Here is a 15,955-nt window from a genome sequence, read left to right as displayed (position 1 = left end):
TCTCAATACTAATTTTTTTATTTTATCTAAGAAATTTTCGCTAGATTATTGATACTAGTATCTTCAGCTTTAATTACAAATTATTAATTAAATTTAAATTTTATTTAATTGTAGTTAAAGCTGAAGATTCTAGTATCAATTATCTAACGAAAATTTCGTAGATAAAATAAAAAAAATTAGTATTGAGAGAATTCGTATTTATTGATGTTCATATATATATATATATATATATATATATATATATATATATATATATATATATATATATATATATATATATATATATATATATATATATTTTTATATATATATATATATATATATATATATATATATATATATTTATATACAGGTGTGTACACTGGGATTTCTGTCGTCCGGCGGGCGATTGAGAGTAATAATTCAGCTAATCTTGGTCGCCCGCCAATATTTTGAGTCTACTGTTATCATTAAAAAAAATTTTTTATTTATATCTTAAACAAGTTTTTTAAAGTGTGTGTTTTCACTTGGAATAAAACTATATTTTCATATTTGATGAATATAGAATTATAAAAAAGATTATTTTTATTAATAATTCTTTTTTAACTTCAGCGGTTATGATATGTTATATTTATTGTAAGAAAACTATTGGTGCATTTATAAAGTAGCATTAAAAATGTCTTTTATTTGCGTCATGTTTTATGTAATTAAACTTTAAATGAATGAGAATTGTGAATTTAACAACTTTTAAAAAAAGTTTTTTTAAAAACATTTGAACTAGCGTTTTAAACATCTTCCTATTTTTATTGCCCACTTGCTCTTTTAAAAAGAAATGAACAATAATGGAAGGATAAAATAGCTTTCAATCAAAGTTTTTTTGAAGTTATTCTTTAAAATAAAAATGCATCATGTTTAAATTTTTTTTAATAATATAACAATGGAATGTTTATTATTATAAAACTTATAACAAAACTTTATTTGTATATTAAAATTTTTGTTATATTATTTAAACAAAACGTTTTCAACAAATGTTTTAACAAATTTAAAAAAGTGTTTGATAAATAAACGTTTTAACATAAGAAATTTAATTTATTTATTTATTTTATAAATTAAATAATTTAATTTTGTAAAAGCGTTTGCTAATTATTAGCAGTTATGACTTGAAAACTTTTATTTGTTCTTTATTGATTAAGTCGCTCTGACGTCAAACGAAAATAATTGCATCAACAGTCATGTTGAATAAGGTGATAACATTGCAAAGAATAAGAGAAAATCCTTAAAGTATTTTTGATAATTAAGAATGTTATAAGAAAATCATTATGAAGGCGTGCCAAAAAAACTGATTTTTTTATACCAGTGAAGAAATATGTACTAATATTTAAATATTAATGCAAATCAATTTTTAATATTTATAATATTAAAAATTGATTTGCAATAGGCTGTTGCTCAGTTAGGTTATGCAAGAAAGTGGTAAGGTTAGCTGTAGGAGAGATAGAAATTTTATAAAAGTTATTTAAACTCAAATTAAAAAAAATTAATTTAAACAATTTTGTGAAAGGTTTTTTTAATGTTTATGTTTTCAGAACATTTCACGGCTTCTACCATTTCGAATGGGGTGATAACAGTGTTCTAATTTAAACAAAATGGCGTAAGCAGGGTTGTTACGACATAATATGTCTGGCAGATCTGTCGACATATTTTTAGACATATTTTCTGCCGACATAAAATATGTCCCACATATTTTCTATGGACATATTTTGACATAATTTTATGTCTGAATTATTTTCTGCTGACATAAAATATGTTAGACATATTTTCTATCGACATATTTTGACATAATTTTATGTCTGAATTATTTTCTGCGGACATAAAATATGTCAGACATATTTTCTATGGACATATTTTGACATAATTTTATGTCGGAATTATTTTCTGCTGACATAAAATATGTCAGACATATTTTCTATGGACATATTTTGACATAATTTTATGTCGGAATTATTTTCTGCTGACATAAAATATGTCAGACATATTTTCTATGGACATATTTTGACATAATTTTATGTCGGAATTAATTTCTGCTGACATAAAATATGTCAGACATATTTTCTATTGACATATTTTGACATAATTTTATGTCTAACATATTATTTTATTTCAATATAACAAATTTATAGTGCATTTCAGCTTAATTTAAAGAGTAAAGTGAAAATAGTCTAACAGATTTGTTGCTTTTTTGCAATCAGTTATGCTTTATAAAACTTTTATTTTAATCCCTATAAGCAAAAATCAGTTGTTTTATAAAGGTCTTTTTCTGCCCTTTTTAGCGATGCATCATTTGATAGTAGTGACTAATATTGACTAGTATTGATGCATCATTTGATAGTATTGATTAGTATCGATTAGTATTGGCGATTTCCCGTTATAAGAATCTAAAAACCATCTCAAGCTGAGTTTCTATTACTGAAAGTGGCTTTTATTAGTATGACTAAATTTAAAATTATTTTTTTAATTAAAATAATAATAGAAAAAAACATTATCAGTTATTTTTAATTAATAGTTGATCTTGAAAAAGGTTTCATTATGAAAAATTGAATTCAAAAGATTCTAATAATTTATAACTAATTACGAATAATATACTTATAATTATAATAGTTATGATACATTTATCATTAAAAAAACTGACAATTGCATTATAATTGCATAGTTAACTGCCATAAACTTGCATAAAATGTTTTGAGTGAAATATATATTTTAATAATTATTTATTTTGTTTTCCTTGCGATTTAAAGTCAAAAATGGAGAATAATTTATTAAATGAACAAGTGAACACTCAATTTGAAATTAATAAAGAAGGAGGAAAATGTAAAATGTGCAAAAAATTTTACAAAGGCAAATTAAGTAACCTCAAAGATCACCTTCTTCGAAAACACAAAGAAAAAGCCGACAAAATTGAATTAGTTGAAGCTACCCCAGCTACAAGGCATCGAAATGACGATGAAATTCAATTAATTAAACGAATCAAGCTAGAAGTTGATGTAAATCAATTAATTGAAGAAATGATTCGATTAATGATGCGCCTTAACTTGTCTTTAGCATCAGCTGATGAAATCGGACAAATGTCTTTAGTAAAAAATGCACTTAAAAAGTTCAATATTTTTATAAATCGTCACAGCATGAAACGCTACATTCAACATGCATGTGAAAATATTTTTTCGCTAATAAGACAAGAAACTGAAAATGTTCTTATGTTGTTGATGTTTGATAGTGCGTCGTGATATGGAAGAAACGTGTTTGGAGTTAGTTGCAGATATATCAAGGACGGGGAAATAGTCGACAGAACCTTAGGCATAATTACTCAAGAAGGTCGACAGTTTGGCGAAATTTTGGCTGCTCAATTGGAAAATGTGATTGGAAAAATTGGAAAATGTGCTAATGATATCTACACAACTTGCACAGATCAGGGAAAGAATATCTCTCCAAAAATGCACAAGATCAAATGAAAATAATCCTTAAAATATTCTCCAAAATGCACAAGATCAAATGAAAATAATCCTTAAAATTTATGGTGACGAATTTATAGATTTCGAAGACGAAGAAATTGATATTGGCGCTTTAGAGAATGAAGAAGGGAATTATAGTGAAGCCCACACTGTTTGCGTTGAAAAATCGGTAGGATTGTTCTGTTCAGCCATGTTTTGTGGCGCACATGTGTGTCAGCTAGCTGCCAAGGACATAACGCCAATGTTTGAAGATGCATTGAATAATATAAGAAAGGTTGCTATTGAATCCAAAAAAGTAGCATATATTCAAACATATAAAAATCTAAAAAAGCCTCGTATAGACATTGCACCTCGTTGGGATTCTACTTTTTTGATGATAAAAGATTTTCATACCAACGCAGAATCATATCAAAGGATAAGACACGACAAGTTAAAGTTAAATGATGCATCATGGAGCTTAATAGATGAATATTTCAACACATTTTTACCAATACATTCGGCCATGATGGATTTTCAATCACCAAAATTATCAATGAGTGAATTTTACGTTCGATGGATTCAAATGAAAATAGAAATCGAGGACGTTTCATCAGGTGATTTGGGATTAAAATTGTTACTGACCAACGCAATTAATACACGAGAACAAGTTTTTTTTAAATGTGAAGCATTTATTGCTGCTTTAGTTCTGGATCCTAGATTTTGCTTTACATCGGGTCATCAACTGTTTAATACAGAACTGTTGAATAGAGGAATCACACAGTTGATCAAAATCCATCAAAAACTTTGCACTCGACAAGAACAGTCAAATTCTTCATCAACAGAAGAATCCTTACAATTAAATGCGTCATATTTATCAAATACTTCTGAAAAGATACTTCCGATGAACTCAGAAGATGTTGAAGCTGAAAAATTACGCCGTTTCAATGAATATACTGGAGGAGGAACAAGGCAAGGTATTGTTAATGCATCTTCAGAATCAGATGAAGATATTCGTCAACTAGTTTTAAAATGGGCTCTTAATGAAGCGCGAGTGACATTAGACGTTGAATTCAACATTCTTGCTTACTGGAAGAAAAATCAAAAAACAAAATGGGATCGGCTCTATGAAATTTTGCAAGTAGTTTACGGTGCAGCGTTCTCCAGCGTAAAAGTTGAACGTGATTTCTCTGGATTTGCTTTGGTTTATAGCCATCTATGTACTCGCATTTCAAATGATTTCTTAAACTCCATCATGGTGGAGTTTAAGAAATCATTTGAAATGCGAGTCAATTATATCAATTAAATCCAGAAACAATCTGGATTTAATTGATAAAATAAAATTCGTTTAAAAAACTTGTTTACTTATTTAAAAAACAATTTTCTACAAGGTCTCTTAATTTGCAATAGAATCTTTTGAGATTTCATTTTTCATTATGAAAACTTTTGAGGAATTGTCAATTGAACCTGTCATTTTGAAAAGGACACAAGTCCAAAACTTTTAACTATTAGTTAATAAATTTAAATTAAAAATTTCTGTATGATTTAAATTTTTTTATAAAAAATAAAAGTTACATAAATTATATATGTTCTTGATTTATTTACTTTTATGTTAAATTTCTTTCGTAGTGTAGAAATTATTTTATTAAAAACCATGTTTTGTTAATTTTTAATAGTCTAAATAAATGGACTTGTGCCCTTTTCAAAATGACAGGTTCAATTATTATATTGTTAAATAAATCATAACTATTATAACTATAAGAATATTATTTGAAATTAGTTATAAGTTACTACCAGTTAGTCTTCTTAATATGAATTTAATGAGCTGAATATAATTTTTGCAAAATATTTCAAATTCTTCAGCTTAAAGGAATTTAATTTGGCACAAAATTTTTGAAATTATGTGATTTTTTCATAGAATCTTTTGAATTCAATTTTTCAAAATAAAATATTTTTCAGGATCAACTATTAATTAAAAATATCTGAAACAGTGTTTTTTTATTATTATTTTAATCAAAAAAATAATTTTAAGTTTATTCATACTAATAAAAACCACTTTCAGTAATAAAAACTCATCTTGAGATGGTTTTTACATTCTTATAATGGAAATTGCCAATATTAATCAATACTAATCAATAGGAATGGCACTTTTACTTACTTTTTTTTTGCTTACTCGAGTTAGTTAATTTCTATTAAAAAGTAAATTACATAAGTAATTTGAAACGTTTTATGTAAATTTACATTTCCCTATAAGTAACTTATTTTTTTGAAACGACTTTTACTTTTTAAAGTAAGACTTTTTACTTTCAAAAAAAAGTTATGTAAAAGAAGATAACATCAAAAAGTAATTTACTTTTACATGTAAAAGGAAGTCACGTGAAAAAGCTATTTTACTTTTACATTTAAAAGTTAATTACTTTTGAAAATTACATTACATAATATAAAAGTTCCTTAAACTGTAATTTACATTTACCTATAAAAGTAACTAATTAAAAAAAAATTATATTATAAAATAACTTGCGTATGAAAGTAAATTACATAAAAGTTATATGCTACCAAATGTAAATTAAATTTACAAATAAAATTATATTTTTTAAGTAGGAATTTTTTATTTTAAAAGTAATAACAAATCTTTATTAAAAATAAAGGCGTTTGCTCCATGTCTGGAAGTTAACTGTCTCAAAAAACGGAAAAAAGCTGGTTCTGGCTCTGCACATAAAAACAAATTTAAATTAGATAAGCTTACATTTTATATAAATTGTAAAGTAAATTAAAAGTAACTTATATAAAGTAAGCAAATAAATTTACTTATATTTTAAGATAACTTTGACATGATCTTGTATAAATAAATTAAAAAAAAGAAAAACTTTAAGGCACTAACATTTAGTTTGCCGCAACATTCGATTTGCGCGGTTTTAGGTATTTCTTCCCTGTAAAGTTTGAAAATATCAATAATAGGTTTCCACCCATGATTTAAAGTTTTGTAATTTAAAACCCTCTCTAGTTCCGGTCCATGATAGTTTTAACTATTATAATCCTTCTCTGAATCAAACTGTCTCAAAAATGTTCACTATCTGGCCAACCATTCGAAAGGTCTGGAATTTAGACAAAGCTAAAATAAGGCATTTAGCAGAAGGCGCATATACCCATGGGTGACTCAGAAAGGGTAGTTTATTAGAAAAGAAAATAATTGGCGTAGTTGTTAGTCTTTTTTTACAATTTTTTTGCGTAAATGCATTTATTATTTAAAAACTAAGGAAAGTTTAAACTTGTCCTGAATTATGGGAGCTATAACACCATGGCCTGAAGATTAAAGAGCCCCGAACTTTATTAAGAAGACTCATTATTTTTGTAAAGATTTTTCGCCACTTTGATACAAAAAAAGTCCACCTGCTCAAGAATATCTTTTGGCTCTAAAAGTCTTATATCTTTATCTAAGTGTAGTATCAGTGGCCTAGCTACTGCAAGGCGAGTCCCGCAAGCAACTAAACCAAGAACCGCAAGGTTCAGAAGCACTAAGATATATTTAAAGAGTTTTTTTGTTTGTTTTTTTAAGAAAAGTTATCGCTCCAGAGAAACAGTAATTGGGCACCTTGGCAAAAATGCCCTTAAACATTTACCATCCCTACTACAAATGTGAGGGCACCAAATTAGTAATTATTATTGTTTTTGTTTTCTTACACTAAGTTTACATCCTCGCCAAATGAAGTGGTTGTTTCAATCTTTTTCTAAACATTCTTATGTGATAAGGAAGAACACACTTAAGTTTGGTACTTTAGTATGTTTTTGTTTATACCACAACATTGCACAATTTTAAAGAAAATTTAATATGATATCGTATAAAAACCATTTTGACCAAAGTTATTGCGTTTACATAATTATATTAATAATACATCTCATAATTTACGAGCGTAAATTTTGAGATGTAATATTGATGTAATTATTAAAGACATCATTGTGTTATTGGTTGTTTGGTTATCCATAAAGTCTTTAAATGAGGTTAATGTGGTTTTTAACAACACGTTAAAAGATTTTTAGAAAACCTCATTTGTACGTAACTATGTAATAATATTATTAGTTAAAGAAGAGGCTATTGATTAATTAATTGTAATTGGTTTGTTGATAAAAGGAACCGTTGCATGTAAAAACTGTAAAACTTTTTTACATTTTCCTAAACATTCTAATGTGATATAAACAAGAACATACTTGAGTTTGGCACTTAAGTATGTTTTATTTACCAAAAGTGTATTTATTAACCAAAATCATTGGTTTTTCAGAATCATAATATTACATCTCAGAGTTTACGCAAGTAGACATCATTATATTATTGGTTACCATAAAGTCTTTAAATGAGTTTAATATGGTTTTTAACAACACATTTAAAGACTTCATTTGTATGTAGCTTTTAATAATATTATTAGTTAAAGATGCTGTTGATTAAGTAACTTTAATAGGTTTGGTAATAAAGAATATGCCGCATTTTCAAATTATGAAACTTTTTTACATCGCTTTTAATGTGGTATAATACCACGCAATACTTGTATTTAAATCCATTTAAAGTTAAATCATGTATTTTGTTTAATTTATATTTTCTTGGATAAAATTTTTTTAAACCATTTTATTTTTATGTTAAAAAAAATTAAAAATTAAAAATTTCTGTTATTTATGCAATATTTCTTCTGTTTTAGTATGTTATTTTAGAAAAAGGTTCACCTTTTTCTAAAATAACATACTAAAACAGGAGAATTTGGTACTTCAGATACATATATTTTAATTTTTAGATATATTTTCAAAAAATACAAAACTATAATTGTCAAGTTAAATAAGGTTGTTAAACTCAAACTTCAGAAAAACAAATGATCATCAATTTTTAATGACAAGTTTTTAATGTCTTTATTATGTACGGATATTTAGAGGTTTGGCAATAGGATTATTTTTGTCTACTTCTTTTCCCCGCCTTTCGTATATTTTACAAAAGAAAATTAATAATTTGTAACGGCAAATTAAGAAAAATAAAAAGTTATAAAAATTAAAAATTCATCACTGTATTAAAGAATGTCTTTATATAATAATAAAAAAAAAAACCAATGACGAAATTATATTTTTAAAAAAAATTAATTTGATAATTATCGAATCCCATTTAAATCCCCTAAATAATTGGGGAGGTTGCTCAAAATTTATATGTTTATAGTTTTTGAACATTAAGAGATTATTGCATGGTATTAGAGACTTGTTAATGAACTTAAATTTAGTTTAAAATGTTAAAAAAATATATTTATAAATGTTATAAACTTATCATTCTCACACCAGTGGTATAAATGGGAAGTCAACATTTTTAAGGGTTTATTTTTAGCAGACTCCGATTATCGCAATACTTTTGAAAAGCTTTACATAAACATGAATATATAAATGTTTGGAGTTTGCTTCATGTCGTTACATAAAGTTAAGTTCTCAAACAAAAACAAAAAGCTTGCTACGGGCCTGATTTTAAATTTGTGATTGGAATCTGGTTGTTTAAATATTGTGATTTGCACTTTTGTTATTTTTTTTACTTTAAATTTTTTGAAAATTTAAAATAAAAAAAGTAACAAAAATTTACTGAAAAAAAAAGAATTCGATGTTATTTCATCTGTATGATAAAACAACATCAAGACAATTTTCTTCACAATCGACCATATAATTTTAAACTTGAAAATGTGCTTTTTTGAACCATCCTACTAAATACGCTATATTAAATAAATTAAAATAAGCGGTTTTTGCGGTTATAAAAAGTTATAAATTTTTTTTCAAGTTAAATACTTTTACATTTATACTTTTTTAACTTTAATTTTTTTTTTATTTACATCAGTTATTTGAAAGTTTTTTTTTGAAAGACTGTCTGGTTTAATGTTCTTGCTTTGGAAATGGCTGTACATTTTGCAATTTTATTCTAAGTTTTGTATTTTGGCTTCCTTTATTCAACGTGGTTGTTAAAAACCAATATAACCAAAAAAAGTTATTTCTGGAAATGACCAACTTGAATAATTGTTAGATAATAGAATAATAAAGGAATACTTGTTTTCTGGAATGGACTAATTGAATTTAGTTCATTCCAGACAACAGTTTTATGAATAGCTATTAATAAATAAACAAAAAAAATTAATTTCATTTTCTGAGTGGCTGTTTCGACCAGAGCTGACCATTGCCGTCCCGCATGGGAGTGAGGGGGTATCCCCACCCCAAATCTATTATATATGCATTTGAGTTAGCACATTTAGTTGGCAAGTTTTGAAGTATTGTTGGCAAATATCAAATATCGAGGACCCTTTTTTTTGTCTGCGTGTGTGTCTCTAGTTGGCGAAAAACACATAGGTACCCCTCCTCAATCAGAGACCTCTTCGGGACGGCTCTGACAACAACCACGCTGAATAAGAGAAGCGAAAAGCAGCAGCATAACTACAAATATTCCCGGCTCATTTACGGTAAATTTTTATCAGGGCCACTAACTTATTTCCTCCCGAAAAAAAATTAATACTGAAACAAATAAATCAAAAAAATGTTTTCAAAGCTTTTATGCAAAAAATCTTTCTTTCTAAAAAGTTATAAACCCCAACTTTAAAGAAAAATAAAATATTAGAGAAAAAAAGTAAGGGTACGACCTCCTTGCCCAGGAAACAAATTTAACATGCACGTTCATCGGGACTACATAAATGCTTTCAAGATAAAGTAAAATCAAAGTAAAGCCGGAATGATAAAGTAAAACTAAAAAAAAAAAAGATTCAAAAAAGTGGAGTTCTCTCCCGTGCTCTGAAAACAATTTTAACTTGTACTTTTATTAAGTTTACACAAATGCTGGAAGGTTTACGCATGCATGAATTACCCATAGCTTAGAAGTTATGCCCCCTTTCCCCATCTTCCCCTGACAAACTTTCATTATGGCCATTAACCTAATCTGCTAAACAAACAAAAAGAAATAAAAAATCAATGATTATTTAGCAGCCCCTATTAGTACTCATGCGACAGGGAGCCCGTCTTTATACTACTAGTATAGGCTATATTTGCCCCTAATTATAATAGAACTACCCTTTACGATATACGTGAAAAAAAACAGGCAATAGATTTGAATACGCTACCTATCTCAAAATTTATGTTAAATCAACATGAAATGACTGTTCTTTGAGAAAGTAAATATAACTTACTTTTTACTTACTTACCAAGTAAAGTATAAAATTTCAAAGAAAAAAATTACTTTTATTTGTAAAAGTAAATAATTTTTTTCAAATTACTTTTGTGTACGCTGTTTTTGCTAATTGTAGTTTTATTTTACTTTGTAAAGTAATAATGAAGCAAAAAAGCAACAAATTTGTTAGACTATTTTCACTTTACTCTTTAAATTAAGCTGAAATGCGCAATAAATTTGTTAGATTTTTTCTTCAAGAATATCAAACAGCAAATATGTCAGACATAAATTTATGTCAAAATATGTCCGTAGAAAATATGTCTGACATATTTTATGGCAGCAGAAAATAATTCAAACATAAAATTATGTCAAAATATGTCCATAGAAAATATGTCTGACATATTTTATGTCAGCAGAAAATAATTCAGACATAAAAATATGTCAAAATATGTTGATAGAAAATGTCTGACATATTTTATGTCAGCAGAAAATAATTCAGACATAAAATTATGTCAAAATATGTCGACAGAAAATATGTCTGACATATTTTATGTCAACAGAAAATAATTCAGACATAAAATTATGTCAAAATATGTCGATAAAAAATATGTGGGACATATTTTATGTCAGCAGAAAATATGTCTCAGACATATTTGACAGATAACAACCCTGGGCATAAGTTAATAGAAAAGAAGGAAAATAAACTTCAACAATCAGATTTGTTTTTTGTAAACTTCAACAATCATACAACAAAAATGTTGCTTAATTGTTATGTTAGATTAAAAAGTAGTTATCAAAAGCTATTTCGTTGATAAAAAGTAATAGTCTTTCGAAAACAAAAGAACAAATTTACCTTTAGCAGCAAAAATGTTGCTAAATGTAGAAATGCAAACTCAGCGGTGTACCCTCCGGTTTTTTCCCAGTCACCCTGCTGGTGGCTTAAACAGTTTTAATTTCTCATTTGAGTTGTCCGCTATGATAATCAGTAGTCGGGTGTAAAAGTTTTTTTTTGTAATTTTTTTCAGGTAAAATTAATAATTTTTTAAAAATTTTAGTTTATGCAAAGCCATGTGCTTTGTTTTCAAGGAGCAAATTATTATAAGTTTGTTAGCAAAAAAGCTATTAAAAACAAAACAAAAAACTTATGACTTCAAAAGTAACAATACTCTAGTCACTAACTGCATTATAAAAGTAATAAAACTATAATAGTGTTATTACTTTTATAAAGCACTTATAACTTTTAAAGTTCATTTTTTGTTCAAACAATATTAGTAATTCCAAACTTTAATCAAACAATATTAGTAATTCCAAACTTTAATCAAAGTAGATAAGCATCTAGAAAAAGTAAAATGGATATTCAAATATTATTAAAAACTTCAGGAACTTTTACGGATACACTTAAACAACTTTATAAAAACGTACTTTATAAAAAGTTTAGCATAATGAAAAACGTTACTAATAGTCCGTAAAAATGTGTGTAAATTTTGAAATCAACCAATAAAAAGCTTTTATTAGTTGATTTTAAAATTAATGAATGTTTTTAAGGACCATTTGTAACGTTTTTCATGATGCTAAACTTTTTATACAGTACATTTTTATAAGGTTGTTTAAGTTCCTTAATAAGTTTTAAATATTATTTGAATATTTACTCTATTTTTCTAGATGCTTTTCTACTTCAATCAAAATTTGGGATTACTTATGTTATTTGAACAAAGAATTTGGGATTACTTATGTTATTTGAACAAAATTTGGGATTACTTATGTTATTTGAACAAAGAATTTGGGATTACTTATGTTATTTGAACAAAGAATGAATTATAAAAGTTATAAATGCATTATAAAAATAATAACACTATTATAGTGTTATTACTTTTATAATGCAGTTAGTTACTAGAGTGTTATTACTTTTTTAGCTGTAAATTTGTTTTATTTTTTATAACTTTTTTCGCCAACAAATTTAAGTTGATTCGCCCCTTAAAAAACTAATTACACAGTTTTGCCTAAACTAAAATTTTGAAGACCAGACATTTTTCCGAATTTTGCATTTCACAATTGCTTAATTAACCCTTGAACTACTTTAAATGCTTTTTAAAGTTTTCTTTTAAATAATTGTAAGGAATAAAATTGATCAAAGTATAGTTTTATTAATAAACACACTTTTATAAGAAACAAACTGTGTGGTCATCCTGACAGGCATTTTTTAAAAATTTTAGTCACCCTTGGAGAAAACTAAAAGAAAAGATCATTATATTATTTCTATTGTAACTCAAGGATTTAATTATTTCTTTTGTTCGTTTTACTTAAGAAGAATTGTTTCAAATATTTTAAAATTTGCAAACTACACAAAGCATAAAATGATAATAAAAAAATATTAACTTTTTTTATTTTATTGTATAATCCAACTACCGTTAGTTTTATTAGAATCTTGTTGAAATAAAACATACACAAGTAAAGAATTATATTATACTCTTTTATCAATTAAAGAATGTTTGTTTCCTTATCAAACAATCATTAATAGTAAGTTGTTACTTTATATAAAAGAGTGTCGTTTAATTTTATAAACAAGTTATAAAAGTGATAAGTTTAGAGTTCTTAATTCTAATGTAATTTATATATTTTTTGTTGTTAAGAATTTGTTGTTAAGAATAATTTTTGTAATTGTCTCCCGTCAGTTAAATTATGCTTTTTTTTTCACATTTTTGAAAATGTTCTCAAAAAATCTAAAAAGCTGTGGCCAAGTTGTGGCAACTAAATATTATATGCCTAGTCAGATATAAAGTGCAATTGCACTCGCTTACCTACCAAAAAAGAGTTTCAGCATATTTTTGCAAACTTTTGAAGCATGACTAAGTATGACAATAGTTTGGTGGAAGTGAGAGCCAGTCTTTAACTCATTGCTTATCTAGTCCAATCATGTCAAAATCAGGTATAAAAAAAGGCAACTAAATATATTAGACATTAATACCAACATTTTTTATCCATTTTATAATTTCCCTTGATATTAAGTTTTACTTTGTTCTCAGGTTTATAAAAGTCAGAGCTAGACATATCAAATGACAGAATTGCTAATGCAGTTTTTGCCTTCTTCTCTAATGTTAATTCATCTTCTAGTAAAGCAAGAGGTTTCATTGTTGAATCCAAATACCAACAATGTTTATACTGAGACTCTACAACATTAACAGCTATGGGTTTTGTACATACATTCTTGTACAGATGCATTTGATGTATGGGTGTTATTTCAAGAAAAGAAGCTTTGATGACATCCTCAGACTGTTGATACCATTTTGCTTAATAGCAAAAAATAAATTCTTTTGTGAGCTAAATTTTAGTTTTCAGTTTATATTTTTCCTGAACAAATGTAATTTAATTTGAAGTTGAAGCTTTAGATAATAAATTGCTTTTCCTAAAAATCTTGAATGATGAATAGCACCAGTTAGATTAATCACCAGGGATAAATAAGTGAAAACTGCAAGCTCGCTTTTATCATCTCTTATAATACCTGGTTTACCAACATAGGCTCTGCAAACTAACAATTACTCTTTAGCTGCCTTTTATAAAAGCCTGCTTTTAACCTTGTTTCAATCAAATCATAAAAGTTGAATTGGATTACAATTAAAACAAAGTTCTTCAAAAATAATTTTAGATTTTTGAAAAGAGAATTATCAGGTCCAAAAGTTAAGCATTCATAATTCAGTCACATGATGCCTACACGCTATTTGGAGGAGATAAACAAAGAAACAAAAAGTTAGAGAGGGATAAAATGGCTGTTAACATTATTAGAGAGACTTTTTAGAACTTAGTGACATATTCCTCTAGTTTTTGATATAATTTGATACTTCTTATTTAAATTCATTGCACCTAAAAAATGATTTTCACCAGTGGATGACGCTAACAGAGGTAATCCAAGTGGGTAAGTCTCTCCATTAACGTTAACTAAAACAAGTATTTTAACCCTTCATTAATTTTTGTTTCTTTGTTTAGCTTAAAAAGTTCTTGCCGTTAAAATGAATTATACATGAATATGGAGATGCATCAATGGCTGCCTTAACATCTTCTTTTATAATAATTGATATATTTTTATTTTTTCATTTTTCTATGTGCGATACACTGGCTGCTTTTAACCTCTTTAAAATCAGCACCTAATTGGGATAGAATTTTAATTGTTACCTTCTGTAAAACATTTGGCAATATATCACAGACTGTGGCAATAAGCAAAATATTACCAGCATAAATATCTTTCGGGATTTTTGTAATTACTGTACCTGGTATTTTAGAGAATTTTATATGATACCAATCACTTGGATCAAAATAAGAATCAATTAAAGAATCTTCGCTTAGAATTATGTCTATAAGTTCATTTTTGGGTATATCATCTATTAAACACTTAGGCTGTGAACAATTTTTTTTCCTGATGCTTTTCTTTGCCTAATTTACAGAAAAGTTTAAGTTTTATTCTTTATTTTAGAATCAGATATAAAGTTTTATAAATTTGTGTTAGTTTATTAAAAAGTGTAGTATTACTTTGTAACTTTAATCTTATTAAAACTCTCTTTTTAATAACTGATGTTATGTTTATACTCTCCTGTAAAAAAAAATACTTTTTTTTTTAAAGAGAATTTTTAAAATACACATAACAAAAAAACATTTTGAAAATATTTTTTTTTTTTAAATATCTTTTTAATTTTCTCTCAGTTTAGCTGCACCCAATGATGCAATATTAAAAAAAAATTTCAACTGCAATGATTGCTCAATTAGGCTACAACACTACTCAACTATGCAACAGTTGCGTAGTGTGTGGCAACTCTACTGTGCCACACACAACGCAACTGAACTACAGCACTGGTCAAATAAAATTTTAGTTTTAAGTTAAAACATTGAACACATAGTTTCCAGCACTATTCATTATTTGATTGTTTATTTATATATTCTTTTAAATTATTTTATATATTCTTTTATATATTTTATATATTATATATTCTTTTATATTTTATATTTATATATTCTTTTAAATTATTTTATTTATATATTCTTTTAAATTTCTATATTAGATATGTGTATACAATCGGATGTTAAAAGGAGATTTTATTTTTTAGCACGAAAATCTTAGGTATGAAGATAAAGCAACGAATACATCAATTGTAAGCATATATTGTATTTTATGTTCATTATTTTAAATATTATTTTTTGTTATTTTGGATATTATGTAATTTGTAGTTTGTGTTTGGATATGCAATTGGTAGTTTATTAGTGATGTAACCATGGCAAAGGCTGATTGTAGCTAATAATAGGATTTATTGTATATATATAAGAATAATATAATAATATTAGGGATGTAAAA

At 26.3% G+C, this 15,955-nt stretch overlaps 1 protein-coding gene across 2 annotated transcripts in view; it reads left to right on the top strand.

Moving 5' to 3' along the window:
• Window positions 1–15,955, top strand: part of LOC101234927 (N-acetylneuraminate 9-O-acetyltransferase) — a 65,853-nt gene that overhangs the window by 12,707 nt on the left and 37,191 nt on the right. For both annotated transcript variants that reach the window (XM_065795496.1, XM_065795494.1), the window contains exon 4: window positions 15,711–15,755. In XM_065795496.1, coding sequence (XP_065651568.1) covers window positions 15,711–15,755 — 45 coding nt within the window. The remainder of the gene's footprint in view (window positions 1–15,710; window positions 15,756–15,955) is intronic.

Source organism: Hydra vulgaris, chromosome 04 (genome assembly GCF_038396675.1).
Source record: "Hydra vulgaris chromosome 04, alternate assembly HydraT2T_AEP".
Classification (NCBI taxonomy): domain Eukaryota; kingdom Metazoa; phylum Cnidaria; class Hydrozoa; order Anthoathecata; family Hydridae; genus Hydra; species Hydra vulgaris.
This window is presented reverse-complemented; position numbering and strand designations above follow the sequence as displayed.